Source organism: Dromaius novaehollandiae, chromosome 1 (assembly GCF_036370855.1).
Source record: "Dromaius novaehollandiae isolate bDroNov1 chromosome 1, bDroNov1.hap1, whole genome shotgun sequence".
Lineage (NCBI taxonomy): Eukaryota > Metazoa > Chordata > Aves > Casuariiformes > Dromaiidae > Dromaius > Dromaius novaehollandiae.
Window position 1 is genome coordinate 52,611,209 of NC_088098.1, and position 17,045 is coordinate 52,628,253.

The 17,045-nt window shown below is 46.7% G+C and overlaps 1 protein-coding gene across 2 annotated transcripts in view; it reads right to left on the minus strand.

Moving 5' to 3' along the window:
- Nucleotides 1-15,268, minus strand: part of SGSM3 (small G protein signaling modulator 3) — a 30,098-nt gene extending 14,830 nt beyond the window's left edge. The window contains exons 1-9 of one of the 2 annotated variants that reach the window (XM_064512071.1): nucleotides 15,159-15,267; nucleotides 14,117-14,167; nucleotides 7,823-8,079; nucleotides 5,351-5,437; nucleotides 4,020-4,105; nucleotides 2,705-2,771; nucleotides 1,083-1,291; nucleotides 827-934; nucleotides 120-263 (exon numbers count right to left, since the gene is read on the minus strand). In XM_064512071.1, the coding sequence (XP_064368141.1) occupies nucleotides 120-263; nucleotides 827-934; nucleotides 1,083-1,291; nucleotides 2,705-2,771; nucleotides 4,020-4,105; nucleotides 5,351-5,357 (621 nt within the window). In that variant the 5' untranslated portion in view covers nucleotides 5,358-5,437; nucleotides 7,823-8,079; nucleotides 14,117-14,167; nucleotides 15,159-15,267. Of the gene's footprint in view, nucleotides 1-119; nucleotides 264-826; nucleotides 935-1,082; nucleotides 1,292-2,704; nucleotides 2,772-4,019; nucleotides 4,106-5,350; nucleotides 5,438-7,822; nucleotides 8,080-14,116; nucleotides 14,168-15,158 lie in introns of both variants that reach the window. The other variant, XM_026101701.2, reaches the window with a different exon arrangement.
- Between the last annotated feature and the right edge of the window lie 1,777 nt (nucleotides 15,269-17,045).

Consider the following 17,045-nt stretch of genomic DNA (forward strand, 5'->3'; position numbering starts at 1 on the left):
TGCCTTCAGGTAGTTTGGTTCACATAGTGTCTGGCAGCCTGGCTTCAAATTGCTTGCCTCAGTGTAGCTATCACAGATGGGATGATCCTTAATGCAACAACACTATGAGAACAGGTTACCATGCCAGTGCCTTGGCAATATCCTATCTCTGGATAGAGCCAGGCAAGTCCCCGGAGTATCCTGCGTAGACGCGGCACTCCGATACTGTTCATGTTGGAGAAGCAGGCGTTGCTGGGCATCGTGCGGAGCAAGTCCTTCTCAATCTGCCAGACAGCCACAAGCAAGGAAAGGGTCAGCTAGCAGCATCTGAACAGCCACCTTCTGCTCCCTGCGCCTCCCTGCGGCCTCCTGCCTTAGCCACATACTCTGCTTCCCCACACCATTCCTAAGCCCTTAAGCACCGAAGGCGATGGCCCTGTCCAAGCACCTGGAGTCAGCGTAACAGCTTTCGCTGACACCTGGGAGAAGGCCAGCATGGACATTGACCTAGTGGCTCCCAAAAAACACTTGGGTAAACTCAACCCCTGGCTTCACCACTGAGAAGAGCAAGCATGTGACCACAGCACAGTTTTCTAGCCCGCAGGTAGCATGGGGCAAAACCCTTCCCTGCCCTCCTAGGATGGAGGGGAGCTCCACAGTTCCCATTTCAACAAAACAAAGTAGAAATATGCCCAGTGGGATAAGATGCAGTAGGATTCAGTCACCCTGGTCCTCTCAACTGCTCCTACTGCAGGCATTAGGCAGACATCCCTTCCTCCTCATGCAGCAAATCTTGCCCTTCTTCCCACACTCCTATGTCCAGCCAGCAGTAGGCAGTGTCTCCCACCTGTTTGGCAGCAATGGTTTCATCATTAGAGCTGTTTTTCACAATATCCCGATATGACATCTCTGAATTTCTCTTCTTCTGCAAGGCCCCAGACAGACGCATCCATAGCTGTAATAGGACAGGGTGAACAGAGACAGGAAGAGTCATTCAGACAGCCACAGAAAGCCATAATGTGACACCTTCTCAAAAGGGTCTCTCACTTCATCATCTCTTACTCTAGGCAGGAGGGTCTGCTCAGAGCAGGTAGCACTCTCACCTGTGGTCTCATGCTGTGTGGGATGCCAGCTAACACCAGTGAGCGCAGCTTGTCTGAATGTGGTAGGGTGACCTCAATTTTGTCCCAGGTGAGGTCACCCACGTCATGGTTGTGTGTGAACTCCAGGTGAGCTTGCCACTTGAGCCTCTGCTGTGGCTCTTCTGCCAGTGGGACCCCCAGAAGCTTGCTGGAGTTTGGCTCAGCACCATCTGCCTCATGAAAGGGAAGGGAATGAAATGGAGAAAAATGACAGAGGAAACAGGCAGAGGAAACCATGCGGGGGGTGGCCATCTGAACAATGCACATAAGAACATCCATGTCTTCCAACTACAGCATGGGAAGGCAAAGCTTGGTTTTAAACTGCCTTCTCCATGCAACAAATTTTATGGTCATAAGCAAAGAACACTGGGGCCTTGAAACCTCAATGTGGTCAGCAGGCCTAGTCTCCATTTACGATTCAAAGCAGAAGGGGGCTGGAATTAAACAGCACTCTGGCAACAGCCATCCTGCTGGGTTTTGTAAGGATCTGTAAATCATGCCAACGAAAGCATAGCAAGCCTCAGAGGTGGAAAGCAAGAGCTATATGCTCATGCAAGTAATGAGGCACAATGTTAACATCGGGGATGTTTAGTAACCGAAAAAAGCTTTAATAGGGACACTTGTAAATTCATGAAGAGAGAGAGCCTTAACCTGATGCTGACTTTCTAAAATAGATATTTTACTGTACCACAAGCCATGGATTTGACATCAAGCACTCTGTCCTTCACCGTATAACATACGGATCCTAACAATACAATCCAAACGCTTTCTGCTGACTTTATAACGCACAAGTCTATCAAATGTTTTGGCTGAAGAAAACTGTTCTTTGTCCTGTCCTCATCTCTGGGTCACTGCTTCAAGGAGACTCCTCTATGACTCAGGGTGCCTCAGGGCACACATGCACACAACTTCTGTCTTTTCCAGAGCTCATACAATGCAATCCCCTCTCAGAGCACAGAAAGGATTTCCTACTGCCCCTCATTCCTTTCTCTTCTTCCTCTTTTGCAAAAGCAGCTAGCTCTTTTATTTCCAATGCCAAGCTGCAATAGCTCTCCAGACCTTCATCTGTCTGGTCTCCCACCCTGTACATCTTGCAGAGAAAGTGTGATATTGGTACTCAAATATCCTCTCTCAAGCTGCTGGGATGAGTAGAAAACACACTGAAAAACCTTGTAGCCAAGATGAGTGGCTGCAAGTTTTTCAACAGACAGCCCATGCCACCATCTGCTATCATTGCTTGTGGTGCTACTGACCACAACAGGGACCCCACTGTGAACTGGGAAGGCTGTCTTTCCCCAGCACACAGCTGCTAATGGAGATCCTTTCCTCTCTCTTTTACCCATGGCACAGGCACAAAGGATGGAAATGAATCTGTTACATATTCTAGGCTCCAGATGCCTGTGGGACCAACACTTCTAACGCACAGCCCTTGATAACAATGACAATACAAGGAAAGAAGATGGATGGGGGAATAGAGAAGACCTAGCAGAGAAGGGTTGCAAAATCACCTTTCCATAATCAGGAGCATGGAAAGGGCTGGAACCAGGATACATTTGAAGGGAGAGAGATGGGACTGACTTTACCTTCCTTATCAACTCGGAAACCGAATTCATCATAGTGGAACTCTTGCTGCTCGATGGATTCTTCTCTCTGGGGGATGTGAGGAAGGAGAACATACCTTCACCAGACTAGCAATGAGCAACTGACGGTGCCCCATCCAATCCCACCACTGCCAGCGCTGTGCCCTCTGAGCAAGGGTACTCCCTGCTTTCTAGACCTCTATTTTCTATGCCTCCCCATAACACTTCCCAGTTGGAGAGGTATTGCACAATATTCCCATTCTGACTTCTCTGTGGAAGATGTAAAGCCCTGCTTTCCCATCCATATATTTTCCCAGCAGTCTCTTTTCCAGAAGGGCTTAGTATACCTGGTTGAGGGTGGCATCAGATCACAATCAAGACTTCAGACAATCCCTACCTAGAGGGGCACACAGCCCTAACACACTCAGGAATTTACATACACCAGCTAACATGGTCTCTGCTGTCTGTGCCTCTAATACACAGCTAGCTCTCTGCTGTTCAGTGCACACACACTGCAAATTCAGCTCCTGCGTCGCCCCATTTCTTGCCTGTTGCTTTCAGATCTTCTCCTGAGACAAGAGGCTAAACTGGGATTTGCACACATACACCAAGCCCAAATTCCGGGCCTAAGGAATCAAACTCCATGGCCCAAATCTCACCTTTCCTCACCTGTATCTGTGGCTAGCACTGGGGCAGATATACTGGTGGTTACAATCAGGAGACTTATTCCAGGAGTGAAAACCTACAGATACCTCTCCATTTCTGCAAGCCCTGCACCCACCCTTCCTGTAGAGTCTCAGAAGAGTTGCACACACGCAGTACTCAAGAAACATGCTTCTAGCAAAGCTCCAAAATAAGCTTCAACCTGCTTCACTGGGCTCAGCTGTCCTCAGCAAACGCTGTGGGTAAGATTACAAAATCCCACGGCTGCTTCCTTCCTTCCTGCTCTGCCTCCCTGGGAACAAGTCTTGAGGCTAGCATTTCCTGCCATGCGCAAGTCATCCAGAGTAGCTTGATGGTGACAGAGACTCCTCTAGAGTGTCAACACTTTTACAGTGGAGCAACAGTTGCAAAACAGCAGAGCAATAACTCACACAAGTTTCTTCGTACTCTGCAAGATCCTCTTGCAAGACCCAGGATGCAGCCACAAAATACATGAAGTTTAAGTAGCAAACAAGCATCCATAATCCAATCACAGGGAGAAGAGAAATGCATATCCCTCTTTTTTGCCTGGAGCTTTCAGAGACCAACAAATCACCAGTACCCCTTTATTTATGTGCAGAGCCAGAGAATGCACCCTCCCTGCCCCACACTGTACCTGTGTATACTTTGCCAGGATCTCCTGTGGCCAAATGCTGGGGGTGAGCGCTGAGAAGGGACCCCCAGCAGAGGGAGTGTGGTGCCCTAAACACAAAGAGATAGACATATAACAGTGAAAAGCCATGAGGACTCCCTTGGCACATGCACACTCGGTGCAGATAGTTCCAGCAAGAAAAGGACTCACTGAGCAGTTTGTCACTACTGCTACTCTAGACATTTAGACAGCTCCCGCTGCATCAAGGAAGCAAATAATTTCAGAAGGTTTTGTCCCTTATTACTGAGCAAAGGTGCAGAGAGGCCAAATTGAGTTCCCTAGAGGAAAGGGACTTTCAAAGGGACAAAATAATTCCATGGCATCGCGTGATCTTTCCTCTTCTTGGAAAAGCTGCGTTCTAACGCGCCAAGCCAAGGAACCATTATGGACAATTTATTATGGAGGAGCATATGCCTCCTATAGAGTCACTGACCCCAACACCAGCAGCACTGCACAGTTCCCTGAAACTCTGTCACCCAGATGCCAAACTGAGAGATCGGAGCCCTTAGCAAGGGGCCTGTCTGCTCCCTTTGCTGCAGTGGCTGCCAGCTCCAGAAGAACAGAGGGGCTGGGATACTGCTACCATCCCTGCAGGCTTGCCAGACCACTTGCAGAGCTGCAGCAAGGAAAGTATGCCTATCATCTTGTCTTTTGTGTCCAGGGTAAGCACCCTCCAAGTCTCAGGTAGTGTCCCACTGAACAGCATCCCCTGGAATAAAAGCAGAAACTTTTGAAACAAGATAAGCGCGCCACAGGCCTCCTGCTGCTTTCACCACCAGCAAAAGGGTTTGCTTGGCTCTGAGGTCTCCCGTGCTGCTGTATGGCCTGGAGTAACCAGCTTACTCAGGAAAGAATGCCCGGACAAAGACATGGGGTGGGAGAGCTAGCCACAGCATGAGGGACCTAACATCAAGAAAGCCTATATCTCTGTTGCTCTCTGTTGCACTCCTGTTCTTCAGCCTTCTTCCTACTGTAGAGCTACCAGTTTGTAGCAAGAAACCTTCTCTCTGATTGTAACAAAGTGACCTACTTTGGGGTGGATCTTGGGAGGTAAACAGAACCAAGCAAATCTCACGGAAAATGTGGGAGGCAGACTAAAAGAAGGAACTGAATTCACCCAGAGTGCAGAGGACCAGATCACAAAGAACAGGGCAGTCTCCTCTCCCCACATTTGACCAGAGCAGTACATTAATGTAAATAGCAGCTCTTTGAAACAGTAACTTTCTTTTAATAAACTGCAGCTGAAGAAAGAGCAGGCAACCAAGAAGATACTGTGCCCATTTTTGTCTGCTTACCTGACATTGCACTACTGAAGGCCGAGTGGCAGAAGCTTGTCAGCAGGTATCCGGATACACTGTTCTCAGAGGTGAGAGGTCACGACCCTGTTACAAAAGGAAAAAATAAGAACTGGTGATGAGAGAATTAAATTAGTACCAGAGAATACAGTGGGAGACAACCCCCTCACACACAAATTTCCCACAGAAAAATTGCATTGCTTAGAATTTAAGTTCCCCATGGGAAAATTAAATTCCAGAGCCTGGAATTCCCTCTAGGTTTCACATCTACCCATCAGCTAGAAAGACCACAATGATATTCACCAAATTCTACCCATCAGCTAGAAAGACCACAGTGATATTCACCAAATTCCTTGTGACAGTAACAGAATCTCTGATTGAAAGAATGCCAAAAATCAAGTCAACTTTCATCACGTTTTCTATCACATATTCAAAGTCCCACATTTAAATATGAACACTAAAAACTAACCATAACACCAACATTCTCTGAATTTGCTGCCCATGGAGATGGGATTGTAACAGTGAAAAGGGTCTAAGGGGAAGTCATTAGATGCAACAGCCTAGAACACATTTTAGGAGTAGCATCACAAAATGCAGAAACAAGGTGTAGTAGGCTGTGGAATATGCTCCCAAAGGGAACTGGGGAAGCTTCTGATGAGGATTTTATGCAAAGAACTGGACCAGACAGTGGAGAACATATTGTAGAGTACCTCTGCAACAAGCTAGGAGTTGAACTCCTCTGAACTAAACTGAACGATTGAGCTCAGATGATGAAACAGGCCACACAGCTTCCCTCCTTATCTTCCTACTATCATTTCGAGGCAGATTTTCAGAGGGAGTTTCCAGGGCAGCAATGGGACAGTTCAATAAACATTTTGCATCAAATAGAGTCATAACAACTTCCTTGTTTTTCAGGCTTTAATAAATGTAAAGATCTCTTCCCCTTCCCTCATCAGAGATGCATATTTTCAACTCTAAGAGCAACACTGCAATTCTGTGTCTGGGAGATAGCAAGAGCCACCTCCACCAAGTGGATATTCATACCTGCTTGGGAAAGAACCTGAGAGAAACTAACATTTGTATGCCTTGGACTGATTTTCCAGATTTCCCTTTTCAGTAAAGCTACTTATGACTGCAAACCCCTGAGAGCAGAAACCTGAGCAATTTATGCAGCAGGCCTTTTCTGAGCTGTTTCCAGCGCTTAGTAGTACAAGGTCACATTACCACTCCTGCCTTCACACTTCAGTGAACTTTCTAGCAAGCACTGGCATCCTAGGAGTGGCTTGCTACAGCACTCCAAGGTAAGTAGCTATAAAACACTCCAAAAGCATAAAAAGCATCTGTGTCTGAGAACACAAATAACAAGGCTTCTTCTTTCCAAATCTAAGTAGTTGTCTAAATGAGAAAGGTCGGCATGGACCAACAGACACTCCAGTCTTCAGATACCCCTGAAGTATCTTAGAGTAACCCTCCCCCCCAAAACCGGCTTTTGTTTCTGAGAAGTTATCTTGTCCATACAGTGGCCAGTTGCCACCCACAAGTTCTGTAAATGCCCTTCTGTCCTGCCCTGAATTCTGGCCTACTGCTCTAGTCCCACTTGCTCGCTCTGCACCACATCTTCCCCCAAAAGCTAAAGACATCAACAAGAACTATGAAATGAACACCTGCACGCTCACTTTACATGCAAGTGCACAGAGCATGCATGCCAAACAGGTAAATCTGCTGACGGCACTTATTCCCCTTTCAAAATAATTCTGAATGTATTCTGACACTGCTAAAAACAAGCGTCTGTCCTGCTACCACAGCTGCTCTATTCTTGGGCCTGGAATATGTCCTTCTCCCCTTACTTCTCTCAGCCCAGTTCTCCCTGTTGCCACTGACTTTTATTAGGACCATACTTGTTCTCTGGTGCAAAGTTCGTAGGCCAGGGGTCAGAATAGCCCACAGTTGGAAAGGCAAGGCAGAACGTGCTTCCGTGGCTGTTTTTTTTTTACAGTGTCTTCCTTTAGGAAGGCGTTTTAAACAGATGTTACTTCTGCTGTGCTTCACATTGTGCTCTGAATTTGTGCTCAGTGCCTCGAGCATGTGAGTAGGAATCCCTCTACCTCGTTATTAACCTTCATCTTATGTACAATCACAGCTGAACCAACCTGTTATGGAGGAGCTGGGCCAGTGAGCTGGGCACAGCTGCAGAAGAGAAAACACTCCATAACTAGTGCACTAACCCAGGTGCTCAGGAGGGAGAGGAGGAGAGAACCGAGGCCGAAAGTCCCACCTCATCCCACCACAGGTGCAGCAGAGGAGAGCACCTTCCCTTGTCCACGTCATCACATGCTGGCCTCCACCTGGCCAGAGCGCCCTCCCCTGCCTGCGCTCCCTTCCCTGACCAGGGCCAGATATTAGAGCACTGAACTTGGCAGGCAGGTTTTTCCTGCCTCTGGTTTCTATGGAAACCTTCCTGAAAGCACCCACCTGGGCCCCAGCCAGAGAGGCTCAGCTGCTGGCACCAGGGGTGCGAGGAAGGGCAGGGTGGGGCGGGTGAATCACTCCAGGAAAGCCAGCAGAGAAGCCTTCCGCTGCATGCTGGAAACTGCCCGAGGAGCCACGCGTCTCCAAGACAAGGTACTGAGGTCACTGTGGCAGCCCCCGTAACTCTTCATCATCCTGCTTTCTCCCCCTCTCCTGCTTTGCCTCCAGCAAAGCATCACAGGAGCTGGGATGAGGGTTTCCTGACAACACCACCACCATAAAAAAACATCAAAAAAGCAGCATATCTGTAGCAGGCAGACTGCATGAAAGACGAACAGTTTACAAAGTGATGTTTTTGCATGCTGAAAACATTACAGCTAGTAACTATGCAGGGAACAATCAGTGGAAATCATCAGCGGGACCAGAACACACAAAAATTCTTTCTAGAATTATTTTCATCCACTGTCATAGGAACAGTGTATACAATCACTTCTTCTGACAGTAAGTTAGCATAGGGAAAAACACTACTTTCCATTAGGCTTAATTCAAACATGAAGCACTCGGCCTGCAGTAAATCCCACTGTCTCCTCAGAAGTGTCAGTTGGCTTCCACTTCTCTCTATGCTCTCCCTTTATAAAGCAGTAGGACAGGAGAAAAATGTTTTAGAAGAGAGGAAAGTGTAATTGCAAAGCCACAATACTCATCAGGAAGCCACACACTTAGGCGTAGTTCTAGAAACCTCTTTCAGTCAAGCTTCTGAACTCACAGGTCAATTGCATTCAGTTTAACATCTAGACTCACTCTCCTCCCTGCAGAAATCAGATGAAAAAAAAAAGCAGCATTGAATGTGGTAGCTCATTTCTGTCCTCTCACACTTGGAAAGCCTTGTTTTCCAAATTAAAATCCTGACTTGCTCTTTGAAATGCATAAGGGGAGCTCTCAGCAGCAATCCAGTAATTCCCCTTTGCCTTCCCTTCCCCCATCGTTTTCTCCTTGAGGTCTGGTAAAGGCATATCCTGGAGCTGCAAATGCCATTAGTTCCACATGTCAATATTTGCTTTGCATGCATACAGTCAGAAGAAAACTCCGGTTCCACAAATAAGTATGCAGCTGAACAAAGCACAGCCACACGTGTGACCGAGGCATAGACAAGATGCAGATAATTTCTGTCTCTTGCACCCTGACACCCTGGGCTTTTTAACAACTGATGTAGAAGCCCATATAGACACCAACACATACCAACTCCTGGTTAAACAGCCAACACGATACTGGTAAAATGAAATCATTCCAGAAACGCTCTGTTTAAGGTTCACAAAGTACCAGCCTCGCACTACTCTGGCTGTTGCTCGACACATTACAAAGGCAGGACGGAGGCACTGGGGTAGCACTACTGCTTGCTTGCTGTCACAGGTGGCTGCACGACTTGGGACAAAAGCTTGAGGGACTTTAAATGTCCTCAGCCCAATTTCTCATATGAATCGAGTCAGACATCAGGGAGAACAAAAGTTTATGGCAGGCCTAGAAAGGGGAACGCAAGACCTGGAAGGCAGCAAAGCTTACAGTTGTGACCCCCTTGCAGAGCTGTGTGGGCATGCAAGCTCAGGATGGCAAGCTGCTGACAGCGTTATGTCACCGACTGTAGAGAAAATCACTCAGGGCTCCAGCACTGCCCAGCCACCAGCTGCGATCACAGACTGACTGCAGGAAGGCAGGTGCATGACAGGGCAGAAACGCCTCCTCCCACCTGCACCAGGGCTGTAGCACTAGTAGAGTGATGTGAAACACAGCCAACAAAAAGTAAACTGGAACTCCACGCATCCTACCATAACACATCTTGTAGACTCTTGGCCTCACTGGAAATGTAATTACAGGCAGAAATGTAACTAAAAGGTATTTCCATGCAGTAGATCTGCTCCCTGTACTGATCAGTATTCAGCAAGTCTGTCTGCTGTAATGAGAGGGAGAGCCGACAGGAACAGAAAGTGTTGAATTCATTTCCAGTTTACGGAAAAGGGATGGAACAAGTAATTTCCAATGGCAAAGTGACATTTACCTTTCAGCTCCATTTTGAAAATAAGGACATGAAAAAGCAGAATCCCATTTCCTAGTGCTTATGCAGTAGGCAGACAGAATCCAGCTTGACTTCCTGATCACAGTTCAACATGTCACACCTGGCTTTAAAAACCCTTATGCAACACCTACTCATGCAGAATACAGACTTCCTACAGAATCATAAATACGGAAACCCACAATACCAACACATCTTCTTTTCAGAAGAGAACTGTCTTTTATTCCTTCATCTGGCTCCAAAGCAGATAGCTGACCCTTTATGCAGGACATGGTTTGAAAAGGCTTTAGGGTCTGCCTGAAGAACTTGTTTCTAAATCTGGAGATAGCAGAGGCTTCCCCCATGTGTCTCAGAAAAATAAAACCTCTTAGTTAGGGTTCTGCTGATTCTCTGGGGTGCTAATACAACCTGCCATACTTTTGACTGTGGAAAGCAGATGTTGTCTATCCTCACACAACATACAATTAGTTCCTGCTAAGCTGAACTGCACTGCTGTGGAGAAGAACCTCTTGTTTGCCAGGACCCCTGAGATCAGAGGAGGAGATGCTTCCCCTTTCCTGGTGTTCCCATTATTTTGGTAGTAAGAGGATTTGTGAAGAGAATATAGAGTGCTCCCCCCCCATCCCATACATGAGGGTTACAATAGACCAAGCACAGGAACAATAGTTTTAAAAAAAATCAACTCTGCATTGGGTAAGGATGGAAAAAAGGCCAGGATACAAACTAGCAAGGTATCCACTCTCCTCTCTCTCACAGCATAGCAAAATTCTCCTCACTTGAAACATAGAGAAAGGAAAAGCCAGATGTGTGCCAAAATGCAGGTCTGCAACTGCCCATGTCTTCAAGGTCTAGAGTAAAGGCTGTAAAGGTGATCTTGCATTAAACACACCTTACACAAATACAATCCAAAGGTGTCTGATTAGCGTCTAAGGGATGCCCAAACACCTCTTCTGTTAGCGTCAATTTCTGTATAATAAAAGGACACTTTCAGCCAATAAATCATAGATAGAGGACCTAAACACTTGTGCAGAACTCTTCAGAAACTCATTTTCCTCAAAAAACTCTACAGAAACTCCTTTTCCTCAAAAAACTCTACAGAAATGGTTTTCACCCACTGGTCCTGAACACCTGGTGAGTCTGCAAACTACTTCTCAGATGTCTGTGGAAGGTAATGGGCTTACAGCAGCAGTCAGTTACATCTGCTATACAGAAGTTGGCATCTCTAACAGGAATACTTTCTTTCAGATTTCTACAAATCAAAGAAGGATTGAAAGCTATTATTGACAGTTACTCAAAGACAAGTATTATTCCATATTTCATAATACACTTGCATCCTAAGAAGTGACAACTGGTGTCATCAGAGACTCTCTTCATCACATCCAGAGCAATCTCTGCAAGTAATCCCAAGTAAAAGTTGGAGTCTCAAGCTGGTCTCCTCCTACTGTTACCAGTGGTAAAAGATCAACAGCTTGAGACTTGCCTCTTCCTTAATACGGCCTCTGGTGGGTTTGCAGAGTGTTAGCTGATGGGGTTTGTCATTCTCTTGGTGATGCACAAGAAAGGCTAGATTCAGGTCACTCCCTGTAGCTCTGCTATTCATGCATGACTACTATTAGCAAATGACAATGTCACATTCACCCAGCAGGACTCTAAGCATATCTCACTTCATTTGGCTCAAGAAAATGGCTTTTTAAGGGAGGTATACCCCATGGCACTCAAGATCTTTCCCCTTCAGGGTTCTGCCTTTCCAGAACTCAGCTTTCTAAAGAGGCTATGAACACCCAAAGCACCCTTTCAAGACTGTTTGCAAGGCTCCTTTCTAACATGTGTCATGTTAGACTACTCAAATCTAGCTCCTGCAGAAACTTATAATGCACAGGTAACTCTGAGAGCATGCTTGAGAGAAAAGCAAAATATATAATGATCATTAACATTTGCAACAAAACGAGAATAAAAAAGAAAAAAACTCTTCAGGAGATCAGGAAGAATTCTTCTTCCCCACAACAGGGCTGCTAAGTTATGGTCATTTTCTCTCATCTCTTACTCATCAGGTACTACACAGCCAAGAAATACTGCACTGACTGGGCAGTGACAACACTGCTTTTGGTCATACAACACCAATACCGTATCTTCTGTTCTGCTACCTCGTAGGACAACTGTATTTTCACTTCCCCCAAGGTTTTTTTTTTTTTTTTTTTTTAGGGAAAAAAAAAACCCCAAAAACAGAAACAGCCTGATGGCTCTGTTTCCAACATCATTTTTCACACTCATGTTTAGAAAAAGCTAAAACTTTCTCAGAGACAAAACAATTGCGGCAGGACAAAATCCTCCTTCTCCCTATCTGGAGTCAACAGCAGTACAGCTGACAAGTGAGACAAAAAGCTAACATTTTGCCCCAATGTTCCCAGATACCAACTCTGTATAAGCTATGTGGGTCTAAAATTCTGGCTGCTCTGATGAAAGGCGGCCTGGAAAGCAGTAACAAAACAAGTCCTTGTATTGCTAGGAAACAAACCCGAAATGCCAACACCTCTCCATCTCTCGGACATTTGGGACACAGAACTCACTACATGCAATGAAACTATTTGTCTGCCTTCCCTTATTTGACAGTTGCCAGTTCTACATGCTTCCAGGCAGGGTACAAAATCTCTGTACCCTATCAAGCTGAGCAGGATCAGGACCACCAGTGATTCAGCTAGAAGAGCTGTAGGACCACATGCATCAAAATACCGGGTGCCATGCCTTTGCCACTGAAGAAGCAATATTCTTTAGGATTTTAAGTTTTCTTTCCTTCCCATGTTTTAGTGAGAAGTCTCAGATTAACAGCCAGGAGGACAAACAGCCCCAGCCACTTCCAAAACAGTTACAACCTCAACTGCAACATCACTTGAGGGCCAGAGTCCCAGATTTCTTTGTTACAACAGCCCAAAAAATACCAAATGCGGTAAGCAGTTTTGCAATATGCAAACCAATTCACTACGAAACTGACCGACACCAGCAGCTCATTTCACACAGATCACTTAGCTAACAATCTCTGCTATTACCAAGCCACCTCAGATAAGAGGCACGGATTTAAAAAGCTAAATATTTTGATTACTCTCTATCTTCAAGTCACACTGTCCTTTAGAATGCTGTTATTTGCAAAAAGGCGCCATCTTGCAGCAAAGCAAGCAACAGGTGAAAAACATAGCAATGATGAAAAACCTAAAAGACATTAGCAGAGACCACAAAATGGGCGAGTCAGTTTACTCCTCAGCACATGTGCATTATTTCCCTCACCTCATTAGCCATTAACTCTGTCATCCCCTTACCAGAGGCAGCTTCCTCCAGAAACAGGCTCCTTCTCTGTCCTGCCCCTCACATATTCCCTTCATCCTCATCTGGTGGGAGGGTCACTATGAATGACATCTCTCTGAGACGACCAAGACACATTCCTAAAACATTATCCTAAACAGGAGTGGTGAAAGCTAGCACCTAGCATTTTATTCTTTTAAATACAGAATTAACATAACTTTATATTAATGAGACAACTAGTCTCCACCCTGACCTCTTTAGTTGTGTATCATGCCTCCTCTCACACCCTTCCCTCCCTCCATTTTTACTTTGTGAACTCCCCAGCATAGAGATCCGGCCTTCTTTTCAGCATAGGAAAAGTTGCACACGCAGCGTACGCATCCAGAAATAAATAAGGAAATAAATCTTCCTTGTAGTGTCAGAAGCTTTCTTTCCAACACAGCCCTCCAGACACTGTAGCAGCTGAAAAGCTCCCCTAGAATACTTATTGATTATCCAGCAAGCAACCGTGCTCCAATCAACACCTCTGCAAGAGCACAGCAGTACCCCACTCCTTCTGCTAGGCTAGCAGTTCTTTCTTGAGTGATTTTAAGAGCCAATCTCGCTACTGCTTTACACCTACTGTTCTTAAATCCAGCAAGACTTTGTTTCTCTCTCTCATCTATTAGCACCAAAGGATCCTCCATTTCCTCAAGACATTTTTACTAACTTTATTCCCACGACTTCCCCCCCTCAAAACATCACAGCAAGCCATACAGAGTAAGACTATGACATCAAGAAGTAGAAAGCTATAACATCACATTAAAAAAAATAAGTATGGTTGCTGAAATCTACCTGTTTAAAAGAAAAGTACCTGCTTAAATTCAAACATCCCCCCCAAAATTAGGAGGGGAGAAACACAGATAAAAAGAAGAAATGTTTCCTCTCAGTCTTACCAGCTCTATAAGTTGATACCAGTGGTCCTGGAGCTCACAGACAGTCGCTGCCTGCAAAGAGATTTAAGTCCTTACCACGGTGGTTCTTCACTCCCTTGAATTTACATCATCAGGTATGAGGAATTACATTTGTCTCCTGACTTCCTTCTTACATTTATATTTAGAGCTGAAAATCAGAGGGCCTGCAGTATATCTATTTATGCTCAATACCTAGAGGATACTGCCATATATCCATCTCTGTTTTGTGACTGTTTCTTTCACCCTCCCCCCAGCCAGACAAGAGACAGACTGTCGCTCCTCTGGGACACCTCTGAAAAAGAGGCAGATGTGGAGGATGAACACGGCTTGCAGAGCCGGATGGAAGGAAGCGACCACCCGAGAGCCACAGCCACGCAAAGCAAGAAGGCAGGTTACAGTAGAGGTATACCCTGGGGAGCAGGAGGGAGCAGAGGTGGATCGGGGACAGGAAGCAAAGCATAATGGAAGAGAGGAGCAGGGAGAGCACGCCCACAGAGGGAATATGCCCCAGCAAACCTAACCAAGTCTAATGATGAAGCTGCGCGGAAAATGAGTCACTCAGCGGAGCCCAGACCCTGCGTCAGCGCAGCAGGTGAACCGAAGCCTGCCCAGGAGCCGGCGAGGGAGGGAGGGAAGCCCCTGCCCGCCCCGGGAAGGGGTCGGGGCAGCGGCGGCAAGGCCGTGCATCTACCGCGAACACAGCGCCGGCGGCAGGGCCACCCGGCGGCTTTAGCCACCTCACCCCGAGGCACTCCGCAGGGGCCCGGGGGTGCCGCCGACGGGCCCCTCAGCGGGCCGGCGCGCCTCGGCGGTGCCCGAGGGGAGCGACCGTTACGGCAGGTGCGAGACCGTTAAGAGGGAGGGAGAGGGAGGGGGGCGCGAGACCGTTATGGGGGGCGCGAGACCGGTGGTGGGGAAGACAGGGCTGACAGCCGCGGACGAGGAGAGGCGGCCCGCCGAGCCCCTCCCGGCCGGCGACAGGACCTTCCCCGCAGCCCTGCACGCCGCCCCCGCCGGCGCTCACCTGCTCTGGTCAGCAGTGGCCGCCCGACCCCGACCCGGCGGCCCCACACGCCGCTCCGGAGGCGCGGTGCGGCGCGCATGCGCGGCATCCGGGCGGCGCCGCGGGGCCTGCTGGGGGTTGTAGGCATCGGGCGGGGGCGCAAGGGGGGCGCCCCGCCACCCCACCCGCGCTTCCACGGTGCGACACGGGCCGCCGCCTCCCACCCAGCCTCCTGCAAGCAAACTGCAGCAAGTTCTGGGTACCCCTTCCGCTCGGATGTCTGTAAAAGGTAGGAGGAAATAGAGGGCACAGCACACCATCTTTGCCGCCGCCTCAGATGAGGAGCTGCCATCCCCAAAGGCTTTACCTGCACTTCGGGCGTTAGCTGGTGCTTTTGCATGGGAAAAGTCCTTCTCGCTCCAGCCTCGCTTCCTTCTCCCTGCCCAGCTCCGTCTGCACTGGAAATGTTTTTGTAATTGGGAGTGGGGAGCTGGCCAGAATAACAAGGTATATTTAGGGCTTTCATACACACACACACGCCCTTGTAGATTATATATTTGCATGTATACACATATATACATGCTTTTCATTGATTTTTTTTTTTTAGAAAGCACAGAGACTGAGTAGAAGTTTCTCTCACTGATGATGACACACATTTATCAACATTGACAGATCCCCCAGCTCCTTTAACTGGAAGAGATGGCACGAAGCTACAAGAATTAAAATTCAGGCTGTCTGACCAAACACGCAGGCAGCTTGCTATTAGCCTGCGTAACAGCCTCAAAGGGGGCAGCGGAAGTCCGTTGCTCATGATGTGATTAGACTGGATAAGCCACCAGTTGCCAGAAAATAAATCTGTGCTTGGTAAGACACTGTAGGAGCCACTTAGTACTTTTCCATCATTTGGCACTAGATTAATTTTAATTCCAAACAAGGAACGAACGGGTGCTTTATGTGTCACATCTATCAAGGATATGGGCTAAAGGGATACGTACCAGAATAAATTGGAAGAGTGATCTATCCTTTCAAATTATTAAAAGATCTGCTTATGAAACACTTTATTTGGGCCAACTTCAATAACCAGGGGAAGGTGGGAACTATGTCTCTGATAAACCCCATACAGGCATATGCCTCCACTACTTTTATTGGAAAAAGGAAAGTGCGTTCTCAAATCAAGCTCTTTGTAAGAGGAGAGAACCTTGATGAGGCCTTCAAAAGAACATACATATCATGCAACAGTTTCCTATGAGGGTGACATTTTCTGTATGCCACTTTTTTTTTTAATAAGCTTTCCACGAAATCAAACCCAATGCCTCACAGCTGTCAGCCTCTACCCAGCACAAAGCATTTTCAGATGATGATGAAAAAAGATATGTTATCTGTTCCTTTTCTCTGCACAGGACTTTTTCTCCCCTCCCCAGACAGAGGAAGGAAAGAGGACCAAACCAAAAAAGAGGAGGACTTCTAAGTCTCTGTTTTCTCTCTTGGTTATCCATTTGAGTAACAGTCTGAAAATTACCAGTATTCAGTTAAAGCTATCCTTTTCAAACAGACGGCTAATTAAATTTTAATAGGGCGAGCAGGCAAAATATTTTAAACACCATCAAACTCACAAATGTTTGAGACATCTTGAATGCCACAGTCCAGAGGCAAGGTAAAAACAGAGTAGTCTAAGTGAGGGGTGTTCATGGCCTGATGCTTCCCACTTCTCTAAGTACTTAATATAGGCTAGTCTCATTAAAACATGATATTGTATTTTGAAATCATCTTTAAACAATGATGGCTTCAAGGAGATTGGGTAGTTTCTTTCAATTAGTTCTGCTTTTGTTAATTCTCTCACAGCAATCATACTTCAAAAAAAAAAATCAAGTAATTCCGATCATATAATCTCTGAGAGTCTGAATAAAT